Consider the following 23,557-nt stretch of genomic DNA (forward strand, 5'->3'; position numbering starts at 1 on the left):
GATTGTGGCGACGTTTAGTAAATTCTCAGAGGCTTGCAGACTGAACGCTGAAAGGCATAACAGTCTATAATGATACCGGTAATGAATGTAATGTATGTATGTACTTAAAAGAAACTCAGCTGCAGTTACCTAAAAAGAACCTAGAAAAAAGCATCTCACCTTTTAACAACTCACCAGCCATAGTTAACATGACAAACACAAATTTCTCAGAAAAAGAAATTGACCTGTTAAGCAAAGGATTAAAACACAATTGGCCTAGCACACAAAAGAAAAGTGAAGTGATCAACACTATAGCAGAGGTCGAGTCCAATATTTCCAAAGTCCCCTTAGAATTACAAAACGATACCAGGTACGAAATAAAAAAAGAAATTACAGACAGTAACCGAGGAATTAAATAAAACTTCTGATTCCAACCACACAAATCTAATTCAAAGAATAAAAACTAAAATTATTGACAATAACATCATAGTAACTAAAGCGGACAAAGAAATGTATTGCAAAAATAGAAAACTTTTTTGCAGATGGGACATTTTCAACAGTACCAATATAAATGGTCCGTTATTGGACATTATAAATTTTCCAGCTAACTCATTCTTGGTTGCCAGCATTTCGCCCTCGTGTGCTAGGGTGGGCTCATCAGTTGGTACCTAGCACACCTACCAAGACGCTGGCTAGTGCATATCGTGGAGGCCACTGCGTAGGCTAACTGGAGCCACCGGCAGTGCCAATGCACCAAGAGAGTTTGTCTCATCACCAAAAATTGATGCCTGCTTGGCCATCAGTTAGCCTACGCAGTAGCCTCCACGGTATGCACTAGCCAGCGTCTTGGTAGGTGTGCTAGGTACCAACTGATGAGCCCACCCTAGCACACGAGGGCGAAACGCTGGCAACCAAGAATGAGTTAGCTAGAAAATTTATAATGTCCAATAACGGACCATTTATATTGGTATTATAAATTTACTCATTCAGGACAAATATTTCAGATTCCGTATGTATATCACATTTTCAACAGTTAACAAGGACCCCACTACTAGAATTCAACGAAATTTAAAAAGACTAATAAAGAGTTCAACTTTCTAACTCAATAAGCAAGAGCAGCAAAAACTAATCCACATGAACCCTAATATTCCCACGGCCAGAGCATTACCTAAATTACACAAGAAAGACACACTCATGCGTCCCATTATCAATTGCAGAAACAGCCCGACTTTTGTGATATTTTAAAGAAATTTAAAGAAATTTACTTTACTACCCAACCACATGTGCTCTTATGATATCACGAACATGTATTCTAACGTGCTGACAAAAAATACAGTAAACATTATTAAGGAAAACCTTTCGAAACACAGTCATCTAAGCACGCTTGAAATAGATGAGTTTATTAAGATTCTGAACTTTGTATTAAAGAACAGCTATTTCACTTTCAACGGCAAAATTTATCACCAAGACGACCTAGCAATCAGTAATCCATTGTCAGGCATCTTGGCTGACATATACATGGATTCATTAGAACACAACAAAATAACGTTAAAAGTAAAGGAACTCAGCTTGTGGTTTAGGTACGTAGACAATACTTTTGCAATAATCTATAATAATCTTAACAATGGTAACAAAATTTTAGATTTTTTCAAACACCCGCAAGCAAAATATAACGTTCACCAAGGAGGATGAGGTCAACGGATCCATCAACTTTTTAAACATCACAGTAACACGAGATAAAAATACATTCGATTTCCAAATTTTTAGAAAACCTACTCATACCCCACTAACAATTAAAAATTCATCAGTACACCCTAACTCCCACAAACAGGCCACATTCTACAATTTAATTTACAGAGCTTTAAAAATCCCTCTAACACCTAAGAACCTAAAAACAGAAATCAATTATGTAAAGAATTTGGCAAAACATAACGGTTTTAAAACAGAAATAGTTAACTGAACAATTAACAAGATTAAACTTAAATTAGCAACAAACCTCACCCCAGATAAACCCAAAAAATCTAAGTTAGCCACTTTCACCTACAATAGTCCAGGTATTTACCAGGTAACAAATCCCTTAAAAAAGCAAAATATCAACATTGCCTTTAGGACAACAAACACTAGCCGCAACCTGTTTCTCAATCACAACACACTCATCTCAAACAGTAGCATCTATTCAAGTTCAGGCATATACAGACTCAATTGCATCCAATGTGACGTTTTGTATATCGGCCAAACAGGCCAGAGTTTCTTTATAAGATATCAAGAGCACTATAATGCCAATAAACACAAGTAGTTATCTGCCATGAGTTCTCACATGAAGGATACAGGCCATTGTTTTACAACTATTGAACAGGACCTTACAGTTATCAAACGAGTGGGCAAAGGGAAATTAATGAATGAATTAGAAAGCATTTATATTTATTTAGATCAATACTATAACAAAAACCTTAATCTGAATGACTTAGTTGAAATAAAAAATCCCTTATATGAGATTTTGCCCAACTTGTTACAATCACTAAATTTAAATCAAAATAAAATTCTTAAAAATCTTAAAATAACATCCACAAAAGTTCCTACCATTCCATTAAAGGTAACCCCGTGTCCGCCCCTACTAACTTCCCACAGCCAATAGCACGTAAGCTTAACGCTCCGCCCATATCCTCTCCTGCACCACACCCCTCTCCCTCAATTCCACACAGATACAGTACAAGAAATGCAAGTGTCACTCGCTCTGATGCTGCAAAGGCAACTAGTTCACACCACAAAAATCGAGAGGCTAAGTGAATGTCCACACAACGTTTCCTGCCAAATATAGCCGTCTTTTCTTTAAATTTTTAAACTTAAAGTCTTTCCACCCTCCTCTTATTACAGATTCTTCACCACACATCCACCAATAGTCGTTCCCAACATTCAAGCTATAGCCAACATCAAGCATGAACGTTCCCATTTGACTATTAGGACAACGAAGAAACAATCATATCAGCTAGTAAAGACACACACGGCAACACTCAGCCGTGAACCTTCATTTTTTATTATTTTTTCAACAAAAAAGAAGACTCTGGACTCACCTCACAAATACGGGTCTAATAACAATAACAATAACTCCATCAATCACAGAGCTGTATACTTTATGATAATAAGCCTACTATAAACTTTCTACAAAAATATTTAATGTTTTTTTTTTTATAAGCCACTTAAGGATCATTGTTACCATTCTCATCATCATCATCATCATCATCATCAGTTTTCCACTCCAGTTGCCCGGGTGTGGTTTACGAGCACTCTCCACTTCTGTCTGTCCATGTACCACTCTTCTCTCAAGACGACATCCCAGCTGACTCCTCTTGTTCCTATGTCCTCTTTCACTTGGTCCAGCCATCTCTTCCTAGGTCTTCCTACCGGTCGTTTTCCGGCCACGACAGTGTGTAGCCATTGTTTTGCTGTCCTTCCATCGTCCAATCGTTTGACATGGCCAAACCATTTCAAACAGGCCCTTGTCACTTTTTCATTCAGGGATGGGTACACACCAGCTTCCTCCCTTATTCTTTCATTCCTTACCCTGTCCCTTTTTGTCTTCTGTACCGTAGTACATAGGAACTTCATTTCTGCGGCTTGTAGTTTGCTACCCACTTGTTGGGTTGTTGTGCAGGTTTCTAGGCCATATGTTAGTATGGGGGTGAAGTATGATTGGAATAGAATCTGCTTTGATCTTAAGGGAACTTGTTCGTTCCAGAGGAGGTTCCGAACTTGATGGTAAAACTGAGCTGATTTTTGAATGCGGTTGTTAATCTCATGCTGTATTCTGTTATCACTTGAAATGATGCACCCAAGATATTTATATTGGTCTACTGTTTCCAGCTGTGTACCTTCCAGCATTATTTTTCCTTTCTTCTTCTGCCTGTTGACAGACATAGTAACAGTTTTCGATTTATTTATTGTTAATCCGTGTGCTTTCAAATGTTCATTCCAGGTGTTCAGCCTCTGTTGGACTTCCTTCTCTGTATTTCCCCAGATTACCACATCATCTGCAAATGCAAATGCATTGATGTCCATTGTTACCATTCTATGACTTCAAATTTGGGTTGCCTTTAACCAGATTCCGTTCATTTTGATTTTGTACCTTACGGCCATAATTTTAGCTATAGACTTTCGTATTGTTTACGTAATGAAGGACAGTTTGGCTATTTTAAACCACACCCAGGCGACTGGAGTGGGACATTGATGATGATGGCTATTTTAAAAATGTTTTAAGAATTTCAATGTAAGATTGCACCAACATTATTCATTTTCTTGTACATATTTAATTGTGTAAATTGTATTTTGGGAACTTATAACAAGTTTTCCTCATTTTTATAACACATTTATTTCTTTATGTAACACCTTGACTAGAGTAATCAGGATCCTGATCTTTATCTTTTAGGCATGAGATTACGGCTGATGATGCCCATGCAATGGGTGAAACATGTCCCATTAAATTAGAATGACAAGAAGTAAATCTTAATTTTTAAGAACCCAATGTGTTTTGAATAGGTGGATCTCAGTAAACTTTTGTATCGTTACTGAATTAATGTACATTTCAGTACGGACCAGTCATGAGATTTGTAACATGTAATCAAGCTATTGTCGCTCTGTTCAGTGACTGCATTTAACGTGAAGCGAGGGGATAGTAGTGATGGTACTGATGAGCCCCTGTTCTTGTTGGCTCTTATCCGTTTCCGTCATTGAGCGCTGCCCCTCACATGGCAGTTCATACATAGGAAGCCACGTTCACCACAGTTCTAGCAGATGATCTCGCAGGGGTGTCGGCATCTCGGTGGTGGCGTGCATTGCTCTCCTGTTACAGGATGGGTCTCCGGTGTGTCCTCACTCTTCACAGCTTTTATCCTTGGTGATAGTGCTGCAGTTCCATTCACACCTCCATCCTCAGGGCTGTCACCAGGGGTCTCCTGAGGTTATGCTTCCCGCTGTGCACCAGCCTCTGACAGATCTCGTTGTCGCGGAGCCTACTGATGAAAGTATAGGCCGCGTTGCATTGGATGTGGTCGTGGGGCAGCCTGTCCAGAGCTTTGTGGACAAACTCTATTCTACTTCTACAACGAATTCCTACAGTGTCTCATTGGTATGCTGGATACTCTTCCTTAGCTGGACTCGGTAGGCAGCTGCCAGTTTATGGGTATCGTGGTGCCTGTCGAGTGTTCACACTATCTCCTTGTAGGTGGCACCTGGTTAGAGGCTGTGTAATACCTCCAGTGTTCGTCTGTGTAGCCCGGCGATCACTTGTACATCCCTCTCCTCTGAAGTCCAGCCATTGTGTACGCAGGCAGTCTTGAACTGGGTCCGGAACCTCCAGGATGCGCTCCCATCATAGCGGGCGGTTTCACCTTTGCAGTGCTGGAGCTGCCATCACTGCTCGAGGGCTTGGTACAAGTCTCCACAGCCATCATTCTGGTGTACAGAGCACTCATTTCCTCGGGTCTCAAACCCATGACTTGACTACCTGCAGTATTCCTTTAAACTATTTTTCAACCAGTTTACGAATGTCCTGCATAATGTCACCCTTTAACTTCGTCTCGAGAGAGCACACTTCCTCTTCTAACTTAAAGTGTCCCTGTTCTATTTCACTTCACTCAATTCAGATTTAAGTTCGGACTAAAGTTTATTTTGGAGTTGGTCCTGACTGAATTTGAATTCACTCGTGACCTTATTTTTAAGTCAGTCCTGGTTAGATTTAAGTTTACTGAACTTATTGAGAAGAGTCTGGAAATGTTCCGCAACCATTTTGCTAATTAACTAGAAATTTCTATGAATTACGATGTACCAGTCGATCCTGTTTCTGACACCATTGTAACAAAATGGTGGGGTGGTAGATAAATAAATACATGACTGGTAGTGTTTATTCTAAGATTTATTAACTAACTCTATTATCACTTACTTACAGGCACACAGTTACACTAGATAGTGTTCTCTCTCAGTTCTCACCGTCCAGACTGCACTGTATTGGGATTTACCTATCTACCTATCATTTCAGTGCCAGATAATGGAAGACTATTGGCAAAAATGAGTGCAATTGGACTAGACAAAAGAGTGACTGAATGTGTGGCTATATATCTAGAAAATAGAACTCAAAGAATTAGAGTAGGTGTAGCCTTATCTGTTTAGTTTAAAGGAATACTGCAGGTAGTCAAGACAATGTTATTGGACCTTTATATTTTCTTATACATATCAATGATATCAGTAAAGAATTGGAATCAGAGATACAGATTTTTGCTAGAGTAATAAATAAGTTACAAATTTGTGGTCAACTGCAAAAATACCTTGATAATGTTGTGAGATGGACTGCAGGCAGTGGTATGATGATAAACAGGGTTAAAAGTCAGGGTGTGAGTTTCACTAATATCACTAATAGGAAAAGTCCTGTCAGTTTTAATTACTGTGTTGGTGGGGTGAAAGTTCTGTATGGGGTTTACTGTAAGTACCTAGGGGTAATCACATAAGCAGGATTTTAAATAAAGGGTACAGATCTCTGCACATGGTTATGAGGGTATTTAGGGTTTGTAGTAAGGATGTAAAGGAGAGGGCATGTAAGTCTCTGGTAAGACCCCAGCTAGAGTATGATTCCAGTGTATTGAACCTTCACCAGGATTACTTGATTCGAGAACTCAAAAAAATCTTTAAAAAAAGCAGTTTGATTTGTTATGGGTGATTTCTGATGAAAGAGTAGTGTTACAAAAATGTTGCAAAGCTTGGGCTGGAAAGACTTGGGAGAAAGGAGACAAGCTGCTATCAGCTGCTACCTAATGACTAAGATAAAAAATTGAAACAAAATTTTTAAAAAAAGGGTTTTTAAGGGGTACTCCTGATGCTTAAGCTATCCTGTCAAGAATACAATGATTACAACATTAAAGTCAATAAAACCTTCTTGCTTGTAACAGTTCTTATAGAAGTACACTTGTTTAAAAATTATAAAAACACTTGTTCCGAGCTGTCAGTGCAGAGATGACGTGGAATGACATTAGTAGATGAATAAGTTTGAGTGGTGTTTTTAAAAGTAGGGTAGATCACAATATGAAGATAAAGTTGGAATTCAAGAGGACTAATTAGGGCAAATATTCTTTTATAGGAAGAGGAGTTTGGGAGTGGAGTTGATCAATCAATTTCCAAGTTTTTTGCAATTACCGTATTTACTTGTTTATTAGACCCCCTCGCATATTAGACCTCCCTGGCTTTTCGAGACGAAGAAAATGAAAGAAATCCCACTATCGGCAGCCCTGAAAATGGTTTTCCATGGTTTCCCATTTTCACACCAGGCTGTACCTTAATTAAGGCCACGGCCGCTTCCTTCCAACTCGTAGGCCTTTCCTATCCCATCGTCGCCATAAGACCTATATGTGTCGGTGCGACGTAAAGCCCCTAGCAAAAAAAAAAAAAAAAGAAAGAAATCTTGCATGTAAGACCCCCCCCCCCAACGTAATTCGGCAGAGAAGAACAACGATTCCGCTTCGAAACGGGTACAAGTCTTATTGCAGCTCTGATGACATTGCACAGATTTGTGAATAGTTTCATCCGTACAACATACGCAATGAAAACGCATTGAATCCATGCGGTACATCTGTGTTTCGTAGTTAAGAAATGTCCGCCTCCGTAGCATAGGTCTATTGCAGCTTTGATGACGTCGCACAAATAGGTGAATAGGCCTAGCTTCATGTCCGACCCGCGCATCGCAAGCATACATTAGTCATGCTATATGTCTGTGTTTTGTAGTTAATAATGTCCGCCAGCATAATTGTTAGCACAATTAGTTGCTGTCTCGGGAGCCTGACTTCAATTCCCGGTACCGTACTGCCAGAGATTTACGAATGGCAGGAAGGTTGATATGCGGTAGAAGCAGTACATGTAACTCCCCTCCACTGGGGTATGTCTAAAAAGAGCTGTACCACCTCGGGATGAGGAAACTAGTTTACTTTAGTTGAGAAATATTTGCGGCTGTTGCTATTTATACAGCAGGCAAGATCATTAACAAAGTGGTTGTTTAATATCTCTTAACTCGGGCCAATATAGGTATATATTTGGAGAGAAGTAAGTTTAAAATGTGATGAAAGCTATCCAATTAAAACGATTGTTTTACTCGCTAACGTACCTAACAAATAATAATAATAATAATAATAATTTTATGTCCCCACGTAATTCAAACGATTTTCGGAGACGCCAAATAAAACATACTAGGGTATGCGTTAATAAAAAAAAAGAGACAATGAACGTACAAAATTAAACATTATGATAATAAAACACATTACTGCCACACCTGTAGATATCCATAAATGCGGTATATTTTCCTGTTATTTACTTTTATTCTTTCTGTCGAGGAACTTTTGGCATTATCAGGGCGATAATATACCTCACCTAAACAATGTGATCTGTCTTATCTCATGGGCAGCTGTTTATGTAAACCCTGATACGATAAATGTAGAGAACAAGCATGAAATGTAGACTATGTAAAAATAAGGGTCTGTGTTCCAACAGCCGCAGCTATCAAAAGAATGTTTCCAGTTACTATGTATTACATTCGGAAGTACAACTCGTAACATATGCTAGTTATCAGCTGATGGATTGGCATGCCGGCATGCCTTCTACAGCACGGCTTTATTCGGAAGGAGTGACTTCTGCTACATATGTACCAACTGGGAATATCAGAGACATCTCCAGAAACCATTTGGGAATAGAATTTACACTGTTTAGACTCTATAGTCGGGAATGAAATTATTTTTAAAAGGCTCGTATTGCTCTCGATTGCAGTGCATGGCTCAAAGAGAATGAAGCACGGCTGATGCAACTGACGAGATGGCAGTGAAGATGACGTCACTTGAATTGCCGACACACCGGTAGCAGGGCAGGGAAGTTGGCGGCGCACGGCGATAATTCAAATGAAAGCAGTGATCAGGTTTACTGTGTGGTAGGCCTACTGCTGAGCTGACAGAGACAAATGACTGGCCATTAAGTTCTTTTGTATCAATATTTCATTATATGATAACATAATACCCTTATCCCATCCCTTTTTTCTACGGGGTCGAGTATGAAGTGAGACGAGTCTTCGTAGCGAGTTTTTACTGCCGTATGCCCTTCCTGATGTCAACCTCTCCAGAGGAATTAATGAGATGTAACTAATGACGTGATATGAGTAACTAAAACGGACTCTTATATGTACCGTAGGCCTAAAAGTCGTGTTCACCATTTATTGTCTTTTTACATTTAGAAATACTGCCTTCCGACGAAAATAGCCAGTATAACTTACATACATTCTAAGTTTGTTAAATAATAGTATAGAATGGTTACACGTACAATTGATAGCTCTTTATAGCCTAGAAGTCGTGTGTTCACTGCACAAAATTTTGAGGTTATCGTATATTGGACCCCCCTTTACTATTTTTGGCTGTAAAAGTGGGAAAAAAGGGGGTCTAATACACGAGCAAGTACGGTATTTAAGAAAAGACTAGGTCAACAACAGATAGGGAATCTGGCACTTGGGCGACTGTTGATTGACAGACACACAAGTTACTCACTCTAACACTTATAAGCTAAAACGATTACACTACAGTTTGTTTGTCCAACCCTTGTCCCGTTTCCCCACGGGGTCGGGTATGAGGTGAGATGAATTTGTCGTGGCGGTTTTTTATGACCGGATGCCCTTCCTGACGTCAACCTCATCAGAGGAGTTAATGAGAGATGAAATGAATGACGTGATATATGAGAGTAGGGAGAGGGTGAAACCCGGTGCCGGCACATAGCCTACTCCTGTCGAATAGCACCAAGGGGTCTGCTCAAGGCTTAACGTCCCCATCCGACGGACGAATCACCATCAACAGCGTCATATGCCCTCACTCCATATGAGCACTGCGGAGAGGTTTGGAATTTAATCCAGGCTTTTGGCACGCAATCTAGTGATTAGAAATTGTATACCACCACCTCCCCTACCCTGCCGGCCAACATTCTGATGGTGAAAATTTTTTCGACCAACGGGACTCGAACCGGCTAACCTCGGTGTTAGACCGTTTTTAGACTTCAGCGCCTTAACGATCATGGCCACCAGGCGGGCTAAAACGATTACACTACAGTAATTTCTATAATTGTCACTTGAACTCTAGAGTATTTCTCTTTACACTATACTACAATAGCAGCCTTACACTTAACTGTTAAAACATGCACACATACATCTTGCATTCACACTCTAACAGCAGTCTTCACTCACTATCCTACATCACACAGCTACACTGTTGTCCCTCGTTCTTCGCACTGTTTTGCCTATCCACACCCAGCACTCCATTGACGCTGTTACATGCTGATCCAGTTTTCAGAGCAGTACATTCTTCACAGCACTGTCTTGCTGACTGAGTTGCTAACAGGACTGAGAACTCGCACTGAACCATCTTGCGCTCATTCGCCTGCCCTTTTATAGAGAGGCTGGCCCTTCCAGATGCTTCAGATGAGCAGAAGCCACTGGAAATCCCTGGAGATCTTCCTGTGCTGTCAGGAGACCTGCACTGAGATCATGTAGTGGCATCAGTAGCGGTGGCAAAAGCTGATCAGTGCACTTATGACTCATCCCTGACTGGTTGCAGTTGAAGTGAGTGGGACTCCGCCGTAACTTGAGGTTGTTGCATGCAGTTGGAGCTGGCTATCTTGCCGTCTTCTCTAGCTGCACATTGGCAGTTCTAGAGGCTTTCCTTACAAACTGTCGGATCCACACCACAATACTCTAGTATTTTCCTGGAGTGAATAAAGGAACAGGCTGGCAGTCCAGAGTTGCTCAGGCTGATGTGGGTACCATGGAGCTATTAACACAAGCTTCTTGTTCCTATCAGTTGAGCTGTTTCATTGGTTTCTGTATAACAGTACAGTTGGGAGGTATCCTGGTGGCAATACTTGCATACAATAGCACAGAGGTGAAACTAATTTAAAACACACTATAACAGCAACAAAAAATATATAAGATTACATGAAAAATACAAGAAGAAATACCTGAAAATTAAAAGATTTCTTATGAGGAGTGTAACTTTTTTCCTTTCTTTTACATAGTTTACGCCCCTGTTGGAGCACTTTCATCAGTCATATTTAAAGTCTAATGTAATTATAATAATCAATTACAAAGAAATTCATTCAAAATATAACTTACAGTGTTCCATTACAAGTAGTGTGATAAAATAATTATAATGTGCTTACACAGTAATTCACACAAGATTTATAGAGTATAACTAAAAATAGATATTTCATTACAAATAGAGCAATTACAATATATATACACACACACAACAACAATTCCAATGTATGTTATTTTTGTAATGAACTTAATCGTCTCACTGTTCATTTCAGTGCCAGGTACTGCAGAAGCGCTTGGAGCTGAGTTTAGAAAGCAAACAGCTTTGTGAATGCTGTCTCCAAGAGACACAAGATGCCTTGGCCAGGTTACAGGAGGAGCTGCATACTACCACTCACAACTATGAGACACAGCTCAGTATTATGTCTGAACATCTTGCCAATATGAATGATAAACTCACCGTCCAGTGTGATGAAATAGACCAGCTTAAGTATCAACTGACCAACAAGGTAAGATACCTGGTATCAATCAGTGAATCACCACTCATCTGCATTTAGGGCTGTCACCCAGGTGGCAGATCGCCTATCAGTTTTTTTACTTATTTTCTTAAATGATTAGAGAGAAGGTGGTAATTATTCATCATCATCATCATCATCATCATCATCATCATCATCAATATGGTTAACAAGCCTCCTCCATTCCTTTCTGCCCTTCCATGTTTCCTGCTCCATTACTTCCACTACATGCAATCCAGCTTCTCTAATGTCCTTCCAAATCTGATCCATCCACCTTCTTCTCGGTCTTCCAACTGATCTCTTTCCCTTACCTTCTCTTTCAAATTTCCTTCTTGCTACCCATTCCTTTTCCCATTCTTTTTACATGTCTGAACCATCTCTGTCTTGCTTCCTATATCTTCTGTACTAATGGTTCTATATTTAGCTCTTCTCTGATTTTAATATTTTGAATCCTATCTCTTGTTGTCTTTTGAACCGATGTTTTTAAAAATTTCACTTCTGCTTTTTGGATCTTGCTATCTTGTCTCTTATTAGTTACCAGCATTTCTAGTCCCTATGTTACAATTGGTATGAAATACTGTTTGTGTAATGTTAATCTCGTTCTCTTGGGTACTTTGTCTTCCCATAAAAGCTCTCTGACTTGATGATAAAATGTTGTACTTTTACTTAGTCTGTTATTAATTTCAGGATTGATTTCATTACTTCCATTAATAATGCTACCCAGATATGTAAGCTGTTATACATTCTCTAACTGTTCTCTGTCTGTTCACTTGGCTTCTCTTTTTCTCTTTTCCACAGTGAATGACTACAGTTTTCTTTTTACTAATTACCATTCCAAACTCCTTCAGATTTTCATTCCAAATGTCCAGTCTCCTTTGTACTTCCTTTTCTCCTCTTCCCCAAATCACCACATCATCTGCAAATTTGGTCAATTATTCCAATCCCTAATTTCTCTTCCCGTAAACAATTATTTGCCCAAATTTGTCCTTCTTTTTAATCCCAACTTTCTTGTCATCTTATGATCTGATCTATTTTGATCTATCTTATTTTTATAAACTCCATTCAGCTCATTCATCTGGTAATGTCATTCTACTCCATCTCTTCTCTGACAGCTTGGAACACACTGCTCAGTGGAGCAGCTCATCTCCTTACTCCTAAGTCTTCCCAACCCAAAGTTTGCAATATTTTTGTAACACTACTTTTTGGGGGGGGGGGGGGGCTTGTTAACCACTGGCAACTAGAGTGGGACATTGATGATGATGATGATGACCAGAGCCCGGAAGTTAGGCAAAATGCCTTTTTTATCTGACTGGATATATTGAAGAATCAGATAGAGATAAATATGTTTTCGTGCATTTAGGAAGTGTAGAGACAATTTTTATTCTGCCTTTTTTTTTGCCTATTTTGGCTTCCGTTACCTATTTTAACACTTTAGCGTCGACGTGTACATTTGCTTTTTCTGCGGTAAACTGCTGAAATGCCGTATACATTTTTCAGGTTGTTGTGGGTTACAGATGTTCGTAATTTCATTCGTAGATGATAATCAAAGACATATTTTATGTTCAAAGTTACTATTTTTGTGTCCCCCCATTGGGGTGACATATGGTTATTAGGTTGACTATGCAACAGAGAAAGCGCATGTCACCCCTACAGGGGTGACGTAGGGGTGACGGCCTTTTTACCTTTGTTGTTGTGGAACACTGTGCTCTGTACTGTGAGCTGTTGATTTACGCGCCTTTCAACGAGTTCCTTGTAATTTACAGTTTTGTGACAAGAAATTAATTCATGTTATGTGTTTCTGTGTTGAGTAAGCCATGATTACCAATAGAGAGATAGAAGAACAACCTGAAAAGGGCTCGAGTGTTGAATCAAGAGATGTTGACATTTAGGATTTGCAATGTGATGCCACCTTTTCCGAGTCAGAATTCAACAATAGTTTGTGTAGTGAGGACACTAGCAAAGATTCCGGTGCTGCATCGGGCAATGATTCAACCAAATCATCAGCCAGTGACAATTACTGGGGAACATTCCCAGGTTTGCAGAAACATTTTTTTTATTCACACGTAGCCCCGGTTTACAATTTCATCTGAATGCTAAATCTCAACCAGTATGTAAGAAAAAAGCAATAATAGACTCCAATCCACATTATTTTCCTTGCCATTAATAATTGAATTCCACTGTTTGTTGCGCAATGCCCAGCGTGCTGAGAAAGGAATGGGCATTGCGCTGCACTCTATGAACACCTTACGTGAACAAGCAATGCAATACAACAGCGAATGGTAGCGCTAGTTTCGTGCGACAGCCTAAAGTTGAAAGGCCTGGACACATTGCTGTGTCACCCCATGAGGGGTGACATACTATATTTTGTATGAAGGTCCGTCACCCCACATGGGGTGACATCGTCTTCAAAGTGTTAAGATTTAAAGCCTTTTTTTGCCTTTTTTGATCATTATGCAATTTCTTTCTGCGATTTACACATTTTAAAAAGCACATAATGGATTTCCGTACATCGAAGACAGAAAGGTTGCACAAATTAAATTACATATTACCATCACAAATATCTATTTAGAATATTGTTCCTTGTAAATCGTTTATTTGTTTTTAGGCATTCGAAAGCTTATTTTCTCAACCCATTCATTTAACCTGTGTAAATAGCAGAACCTTCATTAATGAAAGAAATGTACAAGCATAATGAATACCAGGAAAAAGAGAGAATGAGGGAATTAAGTCTATTCTCCTTCCTCACAACCCTTTTGCTGTGACAATGCATAATTACCTGGTATTCCCGATTTCGAAATGATAAGATAATGTAGAAGAAGGGAGTAAATCACTTCTGTCTAACAGGTCAAACATGAAAGAAGCTGTTAGTCTACTGTTGAACTTGTTAAAGGCAACTCGGGTGTTCGCGCTGACTTATTTATCATGCCAAAATTTTTATCGTTGGGTGGTAAATTACGTGGCTATGTTCGCGAATTCGGTTCAGATACACTTTCTACTGATGGAGCTAAACTCTTTTTCAAAATCTGTGAAAAATCTATTAATCACGAAAGAAAGTACTTTATAACTCAACATTTCGCAACAACAAAACATAAGTCTTGGTTAAATATTGTTGGCTCTAAGATCAATTTAATATCAACAGCAGTTACAACATCCAGCAGGCAATCTCAGTTTCCCTGGATCTATGTAAAGCTTTCTTCGACTCCAGAACTCCGTTCGGGAAACTGAAAAATCAGTCGTCAGGACGTTTCTGTAGAAGTACACTAAAGAAGAAGTTCCGTCAGAATCCACATTAAGAAAAATGTATTTGAATATCTCCTTTCAAGAGACTCTGCAGAGGATTCAAAGCAGAGTTGCAGAAAAGAAGATCTGAAACTATGGATGCAATGGGACGTTACATGGCCAACGTCATCATTGGAACTATGGAAGCAAAGCAAACAGACCTATCATCAGTATTTCTTTTGACGACAGAAGAGATGGAGAGAGCAAATGGTTGCACAGTGGCAAAGTTGTTCACAAATTCATTAATGTTACTCTGGCCGGATGAAATACTGCATGATGATGTCCTACTTTTTGTCACATATGCGGCACCTTACATGAAAAAAGCAACTACAGCCTCGAAAGTTATCTTTTGTAAAATGCTCCACCTCACCTGTCTAGCCCATGGACTGCACATAATTGCTGAAGAGATAAGAAGTTTGTATCCTCACGTGGATAAGTTAGTTTTGAATACCAAGAAAATCTTCCTAAAATCACCCCCTTGAATCCGGGTTTTCAAGGACGTGGCACCAGAGCTCCCTTTACCTCCACAGCCAGTTCTCACCAGATGGGGAACCTGGATCTCAGCAGTCATATATTACAGCAACAATTTGGACAAGATACATGAGGTACTTCATGCAGTATCAGTAGACGAAGTTGCTTCAGTTCGCGAGGTAAAAAAGTTGTTGGACCATGAAGAGCACAGCAATGATATGGCATTTATAACAGCACATTGTAGTGTGATACCGGAAGCAATCTTGAAGTTGGAGAAAAGAGATGATTCGCTGGTATCATCTATGGCGATCTTCGAAGATGCAGTAAATCAACTTCTACAAGCACCAGGAGAAAAAGGAAGCAGTGTTAGTGAAAAGTGTAAACGTGTTCTGAGTGCTAATGTGGACAGTGAAAAAATGAAGAATATTCGTGATGTTCTGAAAGGTGAAAATTCTGTTTTAACTGGCATGAATCCTTCCGAAACAGCTTGTTTCAAATTTGCACCAATCACTTCAGTGGAAGTAGAACATTTCTTTTCCATGATGAAAAACGTTCTTTCTGACAGACATCTGTCTATGACAGTTGATACTTTGAAAAAGCACCTTGTTGTTGCTTGTAACCAAGGAAAGTAAGAGTAAGTACGCTAATTATGTGATAAATTGATAATAAAGAAATGAATGAGTAATTAAAATACATATTTTTATTAATAATGAGTGAGATTCCTTTTTGCTTTCACTCCTAATAAATGCCTATTTTAATTACAGTACTGCCTATTTTCAGTATTTCAAGTGCCTTTTTGCCTGCCTATTTTAACCAAAAATAAATGCCTAACTTCCGGGCTCTAGTGATGACTTTTTATAAACAGCGCTATTTCATTTCAGTTTTGACTTAAATAACACTGGTACCACCGGAATATATTATATACCTAGAACCACCGATGCAGTCAGTTTGACCGCAATTGAAATTATTATATTCTTCTTCCTGATACGCATAGTTATTCATTATTTTCATTTTACCTCTGTTTCTGTACATTGCTTTATATGCTTCAATATTGGTTCATCAATAAGACAGCACACACTCATAAACCTGCCATCACAAACATGCTTCTTTGGGTGTGAAACTTGGACCACTTACAGGAGGCATATAAACTGCCTGGAGAAGCGTCATCAGCACTGTCTGAGGAGGATCCTTGGAGTTAAATGGCAAGATCACCAAACTAACATCAGTATCGTGGAAGAAGCCTGTACCATCAGCATTGAGGCTATATCATGAAACATTGATTTTGTTGGACAGGTCATGTTGTTTGGATGCCAGCAAATTATGTATGCTCAGCTGAAGGGTGGCTATCGACACCACGGCGGACAGCAAAAAAGATTCGGGGACGTACTAAAGTCAGACATGAAGAAATGCCACATCAACCCCACTAACTGGCAAACAAAGCAGCTAACCGCCTGGTATGGCATCGTGTTATCCACGAAGGTTCTAAGAACTTTGAACAACAATACCGGTGATTTGAAACTGAGAAGAGAATTGCTCGGAAAGAGCAGACGTTCCTCAGCATCTGGATCTCCACGCTGGCTATGTTTGCTACTACTGTGGAAGAATTTGTGGCTTGAGGATTGGCCTCTACAGTCACCTAAGAACTCATAGACTCACCAGTAACATCTGACTAAGACAATTAGAATCATCAGCAAGTGATAGCCTATCATCATCAGATCTTAGATTTTCTTTAAAGATGCTACAACGAGCAAACATACCAGGTGTAGTCTTTCCCAAGTCTGCGTCAAAGGTGCATGAAAGCAAATGCAGCCAGACACGCACCGCAGAGCAACACATATCATGCTGCCATGTTACAATAAGTAAGAACAACGTCACATAACCTTGCAGACTCACACAAATTTCATGTCACAACAGGACTTTTGGATCCGTACTGTTTTTATTTCTGGCCAACGTCATCACAAGATGAGGTCACTTCATTATGCATCTTTAAGTTTTTTAAAAGTGGTAGCACAAACAAGAATTGAATTTTATAGTAGTGTAAGACATGATGGCCTTAACACAGGCACTGAATTTTGTGTAGAAGGTTTTTCAAGTTGTTATAGCTGGCCTATAAGACTTTTAATGTCATTAAGCATTCACTACTATGTATCTTCTTCTTCTTCTCCTTTAATTTTGGATGACTGTGGACCAGGATTAAAGCCCAGAAACAGATGAAGCTGAATTCGAATGAACTTGGTCCAGCTGCATATGTCAGTATGGGTACATACGGGTAGTACATTTTGTACATTATCTCTTTACTTTTCTGTGATACTTCTTTGCTCCAAACAAGTTTTCTTACACTTTGGTAGAGTGCATTACCCTGCTGTACCCTCCTGATAATCTCCATGTCCACCCTAGCATTGTGCATTAATTTTAATTCACCTCCTAGGTATTTAAAGCTGTCCACAATTTCCAGACTCTGACTTCCAATTTTCACAGTGTCCTTTCCTTGTCTTTCCCCTCTCGACATCACCATAGTCTTGCTTTTCTCTGTACTGATTTTCATACTATACTTCTCAATTTTTTCATTCAGTACATCTAGTTGTTGTTGCACTTCTTTGCTGTTCTTTCCCCAGATTACATCATCTGCAAATAGCAGTATCTTCATCTCTTTATCTCCATAGGCTTCCTTTGTTTCCTGTACAATTTTATCCATGACCATAATAAACAAAAGAGGTGACAGCACACTCCCCTGTCTTAGTCCAGTCTTATTTCTAAACCATTTATGTCTTTCCAACTGGGGGCAGTACTCTGCTAACTCAGTTGTTGTACATTGCTTGCACCATTTCTAACATATCTCTTCCAAGTCTCTTCTTAACCATGGTTTCCCAAACTGGGGACACTATCATATGCCTTTTCTATATCTATGAAAGTCGTGACCAGATCCTTTCCATATTCCCAGTTCTTTTCTATCAGCTGTCCCATGTTAAAGTTAGGTCCACTGTAGATCTTCCACTCCTGAAGCTATATTGTTCCTCTTGTAACTCTCCTTCAATCTTTCTTCTCATTCTTCTTTCTAATATCCTTTCTAGTATTTTAACTACCTGCGATATAAGTGTGATTCCTCTATAGTTACCACAAACTTTCTTTTCCCCTTTCTTAAACACTGGTATTATTATCCCTTTTTTTCCAGTCTTCTGGTACACATTTGTATTTCCACATACACTTTAGTAGTCGGTACAACCATTGCATACCATGTTCAGCAGCCTTTATCATTTCCACACTGATTTCATCCATCCCTGTTGCTTTTCCCATCGTCATCTTTTGTACCGCTAACTCCATCTCCAACATAGTTATATCATCCTCTGTTGTGGAGTCCTCACACTGTATTGCTTCTATCTCCCCTGTACAGTTGTTCACATTCAATAGCTTATCAGGATACTCCTTCCATCTTCTCTTTATCTCTTCTGGGTGTGTTAACAATTCCCCATCTTCCTTTTTCTCTAGCTTTGTGATAACTCTTTCTGTGCTTTTACAAGTCCATACAGCATCCTTTTTAGTGCCACTTAACATCCACTTCCATGTTTTGTGTAAATTCTTCCCACCTCTTCTTCTTATCTTCTCCTACCACCTTCTTACATCTCTTTTTGCTGTTGAGATACTTCCTTTTGCTTTCTTCTGTTTGATCTTGGTTCCATTCTTGCCGTGCTGTCTTCTTTCCTTTCACCAATTTCCTCACATCCCCATTCCATCACGGTGTCTCCTTTTCTTTCACTCTTGTAGATGTCATCCCAGAAACACACTCTGCTGCACTAACAAATGCCTTTTTAAAATTGGCCCATTCCTCTTCTACATTTTCCACTTCAGTAACTGGGATTTGTTGCTTCAATCTCTCCTGAAAATTTTCCTGTACATTTTTATCTTTCAATTGCCGTACTTTTATTTTGCTTTCTCTTTTAGTTTTTCCATTTTTCCCAACCGTAATCTTGCCACTACAACTCTATGGTCCCCATCAAATGCTTCTCATGGTAAAGCTGTACCATCTATCAACTTCCTGCGATTTGTCCTTTCTGCCAAACAGTAGTCTATTACTGATCTCGTAATTTTCCTGCTGTTTTTCTTTTGAAACCATGTATTCCCCATTATAAGTCCATTCCTTTCACAGAAGTCCACTAGTTCCTCTCCTTCATGATTCTTTTTCTCATATCCATATGGTCCAATGACTTTTTCCTTTCCTTGTCTCTCATTTCCAACCTGTACATTCAGATCTCCCATAATAACCACTTCCACACCTGAAATTTCTCTTTCTACTTTCTCCAAGAATTCTTCAATATCTTTTTCCGTTTCCCATCTGTAGTACATACACTAGTATGAAGTCCATTACTTCACTCTTCATCTTTAGTGTAATCTTCATTATTCTGTCACTCACACATTCTACCATTTCAACATACTCCTCCAATTGCTTTGAAATGATTAGTCCCACTCTGTTTATTTCCTCTTGGCCACCACTCCAGTATAATATGTATCCTTTCTTCAATTTCTTCCTTCCATTACCTTTCCATTTCACTTCACTCAGCCCCATCATTTCCACCTTCTCCATGAAATCTTTTACTTTTTCTGCCTTTCCTGTCAGGGTCATAAGATTTACTATTCCTATTTTAATGTTGGTTACTGGTCGCCCATTTCTCACAGCCCCCCCCCGTACCCTCAGAACTGCACGTCACCTTAAGCAGGGGGTGCCCTAACCTTTTCTGAGGTTGGTTTACTAGTACCATACCATATATAGGCTATTATGATGATGGAGTCGCCACTTCCAAAGGCATTTTATACCTACTGTCAGGTGTTATTCTAGACCACTCCACTGGAGTACAGAAGCCTTCTGTAGCCGCTCCTCTGGAGTACAGACATTACAAGTTTCCCTCTTCCGCCACCGATACCGTACCAAAGTCCACCTTCTCTACCACTGATGCCGTTGGGGTCACCTATACCCTGGGCTTGGGTCTTCCATATTTGTGACCTCTGGAGGGAGGGTGTCCCAGTATTTTAAAGCCCTCAAGAGCTGGACTGCCTGTTGGTCTGCAGGTTGTATTGGGTATTTCAACCAGCCCTACTGAATTGTAGGGTCCCCCTATCCGCCATCTGGGGATGCACCCTCTAGGAGTTAACAGGCTCCTCCAAGGGGAGATAGCAAGATCAAATAGTTGTATTCATAAGCCAACTAAAAACAGATCCATGCAATAACAACTTCGAACTACAACATATCTATTAGCTTGACCATGATGGCCACCAATGGTCCTTATTGACTTTATTACTACAGTGAAAAATGAAATGGTGTATGTCTTTTAGTGCCGGGAGTGTCTGAAGACAAGTTTGGCTCACCAGATGCAGGTCTTTTGATTTGACGCTTGTAGGCGACCTGCATGTCGTGATGAGGATGAAATGATGATGAAGATGACACATACACCCCGCCCCCGTGCCAGCGAAATGAACCAATTATGATTAAAATTCCCGACACTGCCAGGAATCGAACCCGGGACTTCCTGTGACCAAAGGCCAGCATGATAACCATTTAGCCATGGAGCCGGACAATTACTACAGTTAATTATATCAAGGTCCGCCTTGTCAATACAATTCAACCAGCCCTACTGAATTGTAGGTGGAGGTTCGTCTGGAGTATTGTATTGTATTGACAAGGCGGACCTTGACATAATTAACTGTAGCAAGTACAACATAAACATTCATGGTCAACAGATTTCATTTGTTGAAAATAAAAGTATTTCATAGGGCTGGTGGATATATCTGTCGAGTAAAATGTAAATTCAGTGCTTTTAGGTTACTGTCACGATCATCTGTTACCATTTAACAACCACACAAATGACCAAAACTCCTAAATAGGACAGAGCCAATGTATCGTGTTGTGAGCATTCTCGCCATAACCTCTCACACTGATAGATCGGCGTGCTGAGTGCAAGAGAGTTAAGCAATTCTGGTGGAAGTTCATCTGGCCCTGCAACTTTTGTCCGCTTTAAGGCCTGTTCTAAGTCAGCCATTGTAATGGATGGACCTGTTGCAGCTTCTCTTTGTTTAAAATTTTCCTTGTTGCCGTTGAATAATTCTTGTATATACTCCCATCCATCGCTGCATCTTCATTTCTTCATCCGGGATCAGGTTGCCATTTCTATCTGTCAGGCAGCTCAGTCAAGCAGTCCACCTATGCCCAACCATGCTGTTGAACACAGTCGGTCCTATTTCAAGACTCCTCAAGACAAAGTACACAAAAGCATCACTTATTTCCTGCTTGAGTTTAGTACATACATCCATTGATAACAATTCTACCCTGCACACATTTGTAGCAGCGGACAGCTGTATACTTTTCATGGCTTGAATCATTCGCATGTCATGTTTTGCATTTGTACAAACAAAGAAAAATTGCATTGCCTATTCAGGTTTGAAGATATGAGTTTCAGAGTCCACTTTACATCTCTTTTAGTCACTTATGACACAAATCAAATCAAAATCAAAATCTCTTTATTTGCAAATGAGGTGTCTACCTCGGTGGCAAATGGTACACTAAAATACATTATTGTCAAGCACTAAATATTAAATTAACAAGAGAAGAAAATTTTCCTATAATACAATATTATACAATTTACGCTAACAATTTTTTCTATTAAACACACAGCTCATCCTTAATAAATTTATATTGTTTACAAAATTCTACTTATAATATCTCCTGTACTACTTACAAATATAGTCAACTGATATACAGTATGTGGAATTACTTCAAATGATACTATACAATTGGTATAAGATTAAACTTTACATTGCATTTATATACTTTTTTTTTTTTTTAATACCCATTCTGGAACCTAAGTAGCATAACAACCTGCTGCATCTTAACCAGAGCCCCTTTTGCCACAAACGTTCTCTGAAATAATTAGCTCCTTACACTGATGTATAAACAACACATCATTTTTAAGTTCATGTGTAGAATAAGTAATGGCTAACTAATAGGTCAAATTAAGCCAGGGAATAGGCCGTAAACTAGAGAACAAAGTCATCGCTCACAGCCATCTGTAGAGAAAATATTGTTTTAGGCCAGGGGACATATAAATCATACATTACTCTTTAAAATATTTTTTCTGTTTTAAATGTTTCTTACTCTTGATATCATATAAATTGTTCAGGTGCAGGAAAAAGGCATTGGGGTTCTGATCTGAACCGGAGTCCATCATTTGAGGACACCTGGTGTATAGTCAAGAAGTGAACCCAGATCAGCCAAGTTTTAAGTTCCTATCCTAGCCCCTTGATCTATGCTGCTGGTTTTTTATATAAGATACTAATATTTATACAGTATGATTGTCCCTTACGTTATAAAATATATCTTCCTCCTCCCCATCATCATCATTGCCTTCATCTTCATACCCATGAATTAATCTACAGTTTTGTTTAACTTTGTTTCAGCCTATTCGGAAAGGAAAACAAAAGTAACTTCTTTGTATGTTGACAAAGAAAATGTTCTAAGTTAATTTCTTCCTGAACATTATTGGACGAGTTGAAGAGTAATGGGCGACACATCTCTTTACTGTTGCTTGGAATGGTGGTACAGGGGAGCTCTACAGGGTAAGATCTAAACCCCTGCCCTAGTCTCAAAATTTCACCTAAAAGATTTGTGATTTTGTTTCTAAGAAGAAAAATCTATGGAATATCCATAGGTTATAAAACTATTAATTATTGTTTATATATTTTTAATATATTTTTAATGCATAATATTTTGCAATCAAAGTAATTTATGTATAAGCTATTATATGTATTAGTAAATTTATAAAGAAATATTTGTTGTTAAAAATTGATAGCCAAAGTATTGCGTATGGCTGTGGGTTGGCTGTCTTATCTTGATGTAGAGTTGTACATAGGGTGATATAAGGAAGTTTTATTGATTAAAATATAATGTTAAAAAAAATGCCAATTTCTGGGACATGTTGAGGACATTGACTATGCTTTATCCACTCCTTTTTTTTTTTTTTTCCTGAGGAGTTTTAGGTAGCTAATATTTTTGTGAAAAATGTATTTGCCTCCAGTGAACCAATAATTAATCTGAGATCTAAATAGGATCTCAATTTCATGCTTTTCTTCTGCATATTATTGAAAAATGAATTGCATTACTTATGTGTACAAATTATTTTCAGTTATAGAAATAATTATGTGAACACTCTTTTTTTTTTTTTTTTCCTTCTTTCTG

At 38.9% G+C, this 23,557-nt stretch overlaps 1 protein-coding gene across 1 annotated transcript in view; it reads left to right on the top strand.

Annotated features, from left to right (window-relative positions):
• LOC136884187 (protein phosphatase 1 regulatory subunit 21) overlaps positions 1 to 22,996 on the top strand; it is a 179,924-nt gene extending 156,928 nt beyond the window's left edge. The window contains exons 14-15 of the mRNA XM_068228739.1: positions 11,347 to 11,580; positions 22,780 to 22,996. Coding sequence (XP_068084840.1) covers positions 11,347 to 11,580; positions 22,780 to 22,806 — 261 coding nt within the window. The 3' untranslated portion in view covers positions 22,807 to 22,996. The remainder of the gene's footprint in view (positions 1 to 11,346; positions 11,581 to 22,779) is intronic.
• Positions 22,997 to 23,557: the final 561 nt, after the last annotated feature.

Source organism: Anabrus simplex, chromosome 1, assembly GCF_040414725.1.
Source record: "Anabrus simplex isolate iqAnaSimp1 chromosome 1, ASM4041472v1, whole genome shotgun sequence".
Classification (NCBI taxonomy): domain Eukaryota; kingdom Metazoa; phylum Arthropoda; class Insecta; order Orthoptera; family Tettigoniidae; genus Anabrus; species Anabrus simplex.